Source organism: Crocodylus porosus, unplaced genomic scaffold (genome assembly GCF_001723895.1).
Source record: "Crocodylus porosus isolate Cpor-Errol unplaced genomic scaffold, CroPor_comp1, whole genome shotgun sequence".
NCBI lineage: Eukaryota > Metazoa > Chordata > Crocodylia > Crocodylidae > Crocodylus > Crocodylus porosus.
Window position 1 is genome coordinate 11,160,201 of NW_017728942.1, and position 8,826 is coordinate 11,169,026.

The 8,826-nt window shown below is 55.9% G+C and overlaps 1 protein-coding gene across 1 annotated transcript in view; it reads right to left on the reverse strand.

Moving 5' to 3' along the window:
* Positions 1-2,172, reverse strand: part of SLC2A4RG (SLC2A4 regulator) — a 26,840-nt gene extending 24,668 nt beyond the window's left edge. Inside the window, exon 1 of the mRNA XM_019548101.1 lies at positions 2,140-2,172. Within this exon, the coding sequence (XP_019403646.1) occupies positions 2,140-2,172 (33 nt within the window). The remainder of the gene's footprint in view (positions 1-2,139) is intronic.
* Between the last annotated feature and the right edge of the window lie 6,654 nt (positions 2,173-8,826).

Consider the following 8,826-nt stretch of genomic DNA (forward strand, 5'->3'; position numbering starts at 1 on the left):
GCGCGCGGACTGGCCCGGCCGTGGCTGGGCAGTCGCTTTTGGGCCGCGCTGCACGGCCACGTACCAGCGGGGGAAGCCGGGCCTGGAGTCCTGCGCGCTGGAGCAGCAGCAGCAGCAGCAGCAGCCACCACTGCTTGCCGGGCCCTGCTGCACGTTCGAGCGGCAGCTGGAGGGAAAGCCCCTGGAGTTTTTCTTCCACGTGTTCAAGAGCAGACACCGAGCTGGGGAGTCCCTTTGGGCCCTTCACATGGCCGGGCGGGGGGGGGCACCGGCCCTGGAGCTTTTCTGCCACACGTTCAAGCACTAACACTGACCTGCCTGTAGCTGGAGGGTCTCTGGGGCCCTGCGGCACGTTCAGGTGGGGCAAAACCCCTGCAGTGTTTCTTCCACGCGCTCGGGCACCGGTAGTGCTTAGTAGTACTAGTCTGGGCTAGTCGTCTATAGCTGGGGCCCTTGCTGCATGTTCAAATGGCAGCAGGAGGGAAACCGGCCCTGGAGTTGTTCTGCATGTTCAAGCACTAACAGCGATCAGTCCTTGTTGGGCCCCTGCTCCACATTCAAATGGCAGCTGGAGGGAAAAACCCTGGAGTTTTTCTTCCACACTCAAGCACTACTAGCATGGCCCATCTCTAACTAGAGAGACCATTTGCACGTTCAAATGGCAGCTGGGGGGAAACCAGCCCTGGAGTCGTCATTCCACTTGTTCAAGCACTAACAGTGACCAGTCCTTGTTAGAGAGCCCTTTTTTGGGCAGCTGAAGGAAAGAGCCTTGGAGTTTTTCTTCCACATGTCCAAGCAGTAGTAGTGACCAGTCTATGGCTGGAGAGTCCTTTTTTGGGCCCCTGCTGCACATTCAGGTGGCAGCTGGAGGAAAACCAGCCTTGCAGTTGCCGTTCCACATGTTCAGGCACTAACTCTGTAGCTGGTTGGCTGGTCTTGTAACTCCACGGTCATTTTTTGGGCGTGATCCTTGCTTTGCCTGGGCAGCCGGTGGAAATGTATGGAGCGATTCATCAGTTCATGGCATCAGAGCTGCAAGGTGGAGCAGGGGCCTCATGGTGCGATGGTTACTGTGTGGCTGGCTGCTCTGAACGTATGGTGCAATTCGTCAGTTCACAGCGTGAGAGGTGCTTGAAAGCATGAAAGGCCGATATGCAAAGCGAGACTGGCCGAGCTCAATTAATTCCAGGATGAACCTGTGAAACGTGTAACAGGGCCTTAAATCCAGTCGCTGGGGCAGGGATCCTGCCCAACCTGCTGGGCCGGTGGGTGGCCTCTCCAGGTGGGCCGGTCCCAAATCCTTCCCCCGTTGTCATTCTTCCTCCTAGCTGGAACCCATGTCTGTTGGTGGTTAACCTCCTCACCAAGGCTTTCTAGCCTACTAACTTGCTTGATTACAGCCCAGCCGGAGGGGCAAACTGACCTCCGTAGTACTGCTAACCCTAATAGTAGCCCTCTGGGAAGCACTCTAGCAGATGACTTGATCAAAGCCTTCGGTCTCATGATACATGCAGGGGTTTTATAGTACTGTGGATGGGTAAAGGAAGGCACGTTGTAGGTCTGCATGGAGTCAGAAGCAAGCCAGTGTTTCATGCCAACGTACCCAAGCAAGCTTCGCACTAGCTAGCCCGGGTGCCGCAGCAGCCAGGAATCCAGCGCAGGGTACAAAGCCCTCTGCAGAAGCAAGGAAAGATCTCGGAGGGCCGCCACCGCCGCTCCATGCAGGATGCGAGTTGCCGAGAGCACAGCTAGCTGGAGCATACCTACCCCAGACACCCTTGCCACGTGGGCATTGCCAGGGAGCGATAACTGGCTGCCCAAAGCCACACCAGGAGTCAGTAGCGTGGCCAAAAATAAAAGTCAAGTCTTCCAGTCAAGTATGTCATTATTTGCCGGAAAGTAGCACCTGCGACTGGTGAGGGCTCAATCATGCTGGAAACAGACTCACAGAGACAGTAAGTGACTGCCCAACGTCACACAGAGAGCAGTGACCGAGACAAGTGCCAGGTCCGTAACCACCCTGCCAGTCCTCGGCCAGTGCCGTAACCATCCCACCAGTCCTCCCCTTATGACAGAAAAAGCACAATCCCCCATTAATACCCCATTCCTTTTATTGCAAATATTATCAAACATATTTACCTGCTCTTCCGGGGCGTCATGAGGATTCTGCATGGCCCAAAGATGCCAAGACCTGTTGGATGGCTAATTACCACTGCACTAGTCTGCACTTTCAGTGCCACGTGTTAACCCAGACTCTTGAAGTGTGTCCTAAGCACAGCCAGTTTCTGCTGCCTAACTGTAAGCCATAACTGGCAGAGGTGAGAGGTGAGTGGCATAGCCCAAGAGGCAAAGGCATATTCTCTCTCTCAGATCTGACATGAATGAGAGTCAACAAAGCAGAAGGTCTGAAGAGAGGAACTGCAGAAAAGCTTCATGCTGACAACAGCAAATGCACTATCGGGCTGGTGTAGAAGTCAGGGGTAGGGCAGGAAACGGACGTGGATTTCACTCATTAACACAGCCTCACATTATATTTTCTAAGGCACAGATGCTGGTGCCCAAAAACCAGCTGGGCACATAAGCAGAAGACTGAGTTGCAGCAATAACACAGTTCAATCCAAACCGCTGAAGTCTTTCTAAGCAGGCAGATTTCTGCCCCACGCGGGGTGCCAGGACACACAAGCACATGCAGCTAAAGTAACGCGAAAGTTGGGTCAGACTTTAAAAGGGAAATTAGTTCTTGGACTTCAAGATTCAAATTGACATTTAAGATCAAAGTGATGAGATGGCTCTCCAGCGAGTGCAGATCAGCCTCGCTCCCTGTATTAGCAGAGAAACTGGTCTTATGTATTCCAAACCTAGTCTTGATGGTATAACTACCAACACTGTGGATTAGAAACCTTACAACAATTGCAGAAATTAATCAAATGTACTTTCCATGAAGCCCCGAGCATTTAAGTTGTCTCTCTCTCTGCTTGGATGATGAAAATGGACCAGCCTCTTTCACTCTTGGCTATAGCCGCTTCCACTTGCTGATTCTCAGCTATCATGCCACCGTGCGTATTTTGCACATGGTGCAGGCAGATGCTTAAATTCCATCAAAAAGGGTTTCATTGCAGGTATTTTAAGCTTTTGAATTTTTTAGGATCACCCTGGTCTCAAACGGACTCCCTTAGCACCCCCAACTTGCATTTCCTTTGGGTCCAGGAACCCAAGCTACTAGACACATCAGGCCCAGGAAATATAAAGAGGTCCAAGTCCCCCCTATCCTTTAATGCACCCTTGCACCTTCCTCTTAGGCATCAAAATGATTCTCTTACATGGGTTCTGAGTGATTGCAAGTGGGTTGAAATGAATCAGTGCAACGGAGTCCAAATCAGTGAAAAGACTTGCATCAATTAAGTCATCACGTCTCATTTGGTATGCTGCCCTCAGTGGGGCTACTCCTGTAGAAAACAATACAGCTGGCAATGTTTTCAGGATCCATGCCTAGAAGAATTTGCTCGGTCCCTTGATCTGTCTCCTGTCTGTTTCTTTGGGGTAAGTCCCAGAGTGTTTAATAACATCTTTGGTCCTCCTCTTCCTTCCATCTCTGTCTCCACGTTGTTTTAAGCCTCCACCACTGCTCAGCTGAGTTTTTGGGGCTGCAGTATAGTTCCTTCAAGACAAGTGAGTTAGTAATTATGAATTCACGTAGCCCCTAGAAACCCATTTCTTAGTTAGATGTGGCTGAAACAAAGCTAACAACTATTTTGTAACGGCAGCAACCATGGCCAATAAATCCTGCTTATAGACCCGCGCTTCTCTGGTCTTGCTTTTAGGGCACTTGAATTGCCCAGACTGGAGCAGGTTGCAGGTATTTCTCATCCTTCAGTTGCTGCTGCAGGTCACAGCATGCAGTGCCCCACCAAGGCCAAAAAAGCTTCAGGTGTCGTCTCATCAGCCTTATGCGAATGAAACAAGCCAGTAATGAAGCCCACTGAGAGGGCAGCCATTTCAGATGAGATTTGCTTTTAGTCTGGGGGTTTCTTCAGGCCTGAAAAGAGAAACCTGTGGTTGTAGAGTTCAGCGTGTCACCTGCGTCAGGGTGTAGGCTCACCTAGCCATCGCTTGTCCGGGACGACTGAATAACTCCGCGAGCGGTTGCCAGTGGGAAGGCAGAGCAGCATCCCAAAGCACTCAGGGTGATCCTACTCCCCCTATTTCATTTGTATTTTTTGTTTTAAACATACAAGCGCCAGGGATCAGCACTGCAGACTAAGCATAGTCTTGTCTAGGAGAAGCTAGGGGTTCGTTGTTTGGATGAAGGGCTACGGTGTGCTCCTCGCTACCAGTGGCTGTGAGTGAACACCCAGCTTTTCCTGCAAGCGGAGGGATGCGAAACCAAATTCCACCTCCACACTCTGCATTCCCTCCTGCCTGCCGTTCCCATCACGTCCAGTCTTGGCCCTCGCGCCTCGGGAGCCAGCCTGCCAGTCACCTGGACGCAATGCCCCATGGCGGCGCAGCGCCTCGTTCTGTTGTGACGGCTTGTACGGCGGGCGCAGCCAGTCCGGGTTCTTTGATCTCCCTTGCTCCGCTCGTGTGTCGAGCACCGTGTTACTCATTCATTTCCTGTCATCTGACTCCTGGCCCTGCCAGCAGGCTGGTTACAGGGGGCCAAGCATCCCTGCTAAACCTGAGCAAACCCCCAGGAGCCCAGCCAAAAAATGAGGAGCCGGGCCACAGGCGCTGACTCTGAGCACAGCCAGGGAAGATCGGATGTTGATGCAACCGTCGGATGCCAGAAGCCTCCTGAGGGCTCCACTTCTCCCAGCCTGGGCACATAGCTGGGCGCTGCTCATCAGCTCACCCCCTTTTGCTGCCACGGCTCTTCTACGCAGGGTGAACCCCAGCGGGGCTGCCCACACACGGGCAGGAAGGGCAGAGCGGGAAGGACAAGGAGAAGACCCTGGGAAGAGCCTACCCAAGCATTTCCTCTTCTCCTGGCATGGCCTTCCAGATCCTGCTACTGTTTGATTTACGAATCAGAGGCTTAAAAGCAAGGACAGAGTCCATATGGGCCTCCCGCACCTTTGCCCATGGGATGTGGACGTACGCGTATCCATATGTCCTGCTTTGCTAGCAGTGCAGCCCATATCTGTGACCAAGGGCCAAAGGCTCCTTAGCTAGAAGAACGTGGGGGCTTGAAATCCTCCCGCCCACGGGTCCTTTCCTACCCTTCCCAGTCCCATCAGGAGCAGGACGTGACAACGGTGACGACTGTATGGAGGACAGGACTTTGCTGGGTTGGGCGCCGCCAGAGCCCTCTCCCTGCACCAGCGCGGCAGGGTGGGGTGGGACCCTCCTGCACATAGATAACGGCTTTGTTGTTGTGGCTGCTATTTCTTCCCACTCGGTTGGTCTCCTTCCACCAAAAAGCAGTGATGGCTCTTAACCCTTCAGGACCCAGACCAAGGCTTCCTCGTGAGTGACCCCCACAGCCCTGGTCATCTCCACGTGCTGCAGTGACTGACCTCAAGGGACTCTCTGCCCTGCTTGGCTCTGCCCCATGATACTGGGCCTGGCTGTCCTCAGGAGCCGTGCCGAAGCCGTGATCCCGCTGGGGTTGCTCTCCTGTACAGTACATCGTTGACTCCTCACGTACCTGCCATTGGGTCAGATGCCGTCGTTTGAGCTCATTTGCGTCCTGGCCTTGAAGACTGAGCCACACCTGTGCCTCAGAGCCTGGGACGGGCATTTCTCCTCACCTGTGCATCCACAGCTTGGGATCACAGAGCCAAACCCAGGCTGAGGCCTTTAGGCAGCACCACACTATAAATCATTAACAATAATAATTGCACTTCTTCCCAATGGAGAACACCAAGGCTTCACCTTCGCACCGCTACGGCCAGGCAGCAAAGAAAAAGGCAGGGCACACACGCAGCCGTGCAGACCTGCGAGCAAGGCTGAGAACGGGCCTCTCATCATGAGCAACCGGGTCTCACGTCACTGGATCTGTCATCGTTAAGCCTGATTTGCTTAAACAGCTGGATTAGTCAAACCCACGCTCTCCGACTCTGTCAGGCTGTGCTGGCAAGGACTGCGCTGAGCACCACACTTGCAGCTGGCCTCGACCCCCTGGGTCCCTGCTTGCATGTGGCTCCCTGGTCACTACGCTCTATGGACCAGAGCAGCAGGGGTGGGGGGGGCTCTGTTAGGACTCTCCCCCCCTCATTAGTCCAGCTCAGAAGGAGTTAATAAAAGAACGATGCACCATTGGTTGGCAAAGCAACGCCTCTCTCTCTCCCCCCCCCCCTTAAGTTATTATTGAAATAACAAGTCTGGGCTGTTATCAGCCGGGCCCTGGGTGTCAGCTTTCAGGCTGCCTTTTCTTTCCAATTGTGTTTAATCTTTAACACAAAAATGCTGAGCTGGCTCTTTTAATCAATTTAAATATTATGCAATCGTGGCTAATGTAGTTTGCAGTCGTTTCACAAGAGCCTCGTAGCGCCGTGGCACAGACGCCCGGCCCGCCTCGTCCGCTGGGGTCAAGGGGTCTTGGCTGCGGGCGAGGTCTGCCGGGTGCTACCGCACCCCTCCAGGCGGGCTCCTGGATGGTACTCTGACCCGCCGAGAGATCCCCGGCTGGGACCTGCTTCTCCTGGCTTATCGGGGAGAGGATGGCCATGCACGTGCCTCCCCCTTCATCCGGGGTCATCGCTGAGATGGGGCAAACGTAACTGGGACCTCTTTCCCCGCTGACCCCTGTTGCGCATCCTGCCTCTGCATGCTTTGGCCCTGGACCTGGCCTAGGTGCGGTCCGCTCCCCAAAGGGCAGGGCCCGTCTCCCTACTGGGACGTGCGCCCTGAGAATGGCCTCCCTCCACTGGGTCTCAGCATAGAGACAAGCCCATTTGAAAACCAAAGCAGGGTGCCCAGCACCGCCCCGCTGCACCCCAGCCTTGGCCCCTGCACTGTCCCGCCCTGGAGCTCTGGCCCCCGGGTGCCCTGCGCCAGGAGCTGCGTGGGCTGCTCCGCAAGCCACCGAACTCCCCCTGGTGGAAAGCACGGGGCCGGCTCCAGGCAGGACCCAAGCCGGGGCCAGGCCTGCAGCAGAGACCGGGGAACCCGTGGCATCGTGGGCTGGGCCCCGGCGTGCAGCCCGGGGAGCCCAGAGGGCCTGGCTTGTAAGGGGAAGCGTCCTGGGGCAGAGAGCGGGCACTGTGGGGTTTGTGCGGTGCTGCAGTAGGAGGCAGGGAGGTGCGTCTCTCCAGCCCCCGCAGCCCCCAGCCGGTGAACCAGGCTCCCACCAAGCTGGGAGTGCCTAAGCTATCGTGGGGTTGCTTTAAGTCTTTCCCTGCTGTGTGCCTTTTCGAGGCTTTCTATCACCACTCCCCCGAGCTGTCCTCTGCAGCCACCCAGGCCAGGAACTTGCTCTGAAGCGGCAGTCTGGATAACAGGGCTCCAGCAGCAAACACCCAACACCAGGAGACCCGCAGTGAGACCGTGGGGGCGGACAGTGCCGCAGCCCACACCTCCCTTTCAGGATGTGGCTCAGAGGGGGCTTGGGAGACGTCTCGTCACGACGACTCTGCTTAAAGCAGCGCAGCGCGTGACGCAGAACTGCTGTCCGCCCCGGCGGGAGTGAGGCAGCACCGTCGAGATCGTCCCTCTGCTTCTCGGACGTGGCGGGGAGCGGGGCCACTGTCCAGACACTGACACTGCGGCCTGGGCTGGCGGCTGGCCCTTCCAGCCTTTGCATGCGTGCAGCACCGATGGGGTGACAAAGCAACCCAGCGCGAGCTCTTCTCTCTCTTCCAAGAACACGAACAGCTCGGGGCGAGACCCGTGTCTGTCTGAAACTGGGCCGCTGCTGCTTCTCACCCAGGCCAGTCTCCAGCGAGGAAGCCCAGCTTGGATTCTGCTGTCCATCCGGACTGGCTTCTGGGCTGTCAGGCCAGGAAGAAAAAATCTGACATGGGGAATAAGCCTGAGGTCCAGGAGAGCAGGACCACAATGGTGCCAAGGGCCCTGCTTCTTGTCCCAGATGGAAGCCCAGCAGGGCGGTTGGGGGCCTGCGAGGTCTCCGCTCAGACGCCACTGGCTTCTGATCGGCTGCCCCATGCAGAGACATTTCCAGCACGATGATCGGCTGGAACAGGCACGTCAGGAAAAGTCACAAGACCGGCGCTGAGGGGAAGGTTGTTCCCCCTCCCCGCCCCTGCCCCTGTGCACACAGGCACCGTTATTCTTCAGATCCTCCTTCCCCTTCTGACCATCTGTGCATGAAGCCACATGACAGAGATTAGATTCTCCTCTTCTCCCTGCTTTGCGCCTTATCGCACAGAGACGAGAGGGACAAATGACTCCCTGATGCTGAAAGCAAGAACTGGTGATTTCGGCTTTCCAAAATCCCAGTGGCTTTGCTGCAGTGACGGGGTTTTCCTCCAGCCCTCGCGAGCGCTGGTTCTGGTAACTGGCTTGGGATGCCGTTTTCCGGTAGAAGACCCTGCTTCAGCAGGGCTAGAAGGACCCCGGGCTGCACCGGGCAGTGCGTTGCGGGAGCCAGGGGTCCGGCAGGGCTTCACCGAGGCAGCCACGCCAGCCCCGTTGCAGTGTGCAGCCTCCACGTTGCTTTATTCCCCTGAAATCAAAGTACAGCTCCTTCTCACCCACCCCCCACAGTGCAGGGCCTGGGACTGCAGGCCCACATGGAGCTGGGATGGAGGCTTTGCTCCCATATGGCCCCTGCTGCGACCTTGTGCCCCATTCATTTCTTCTAGTGGTCTGCCTCTACAGGTCCTGTGTTCAGGCACGGAGGGCCCCTCGCTGCGTGGGAAGCCA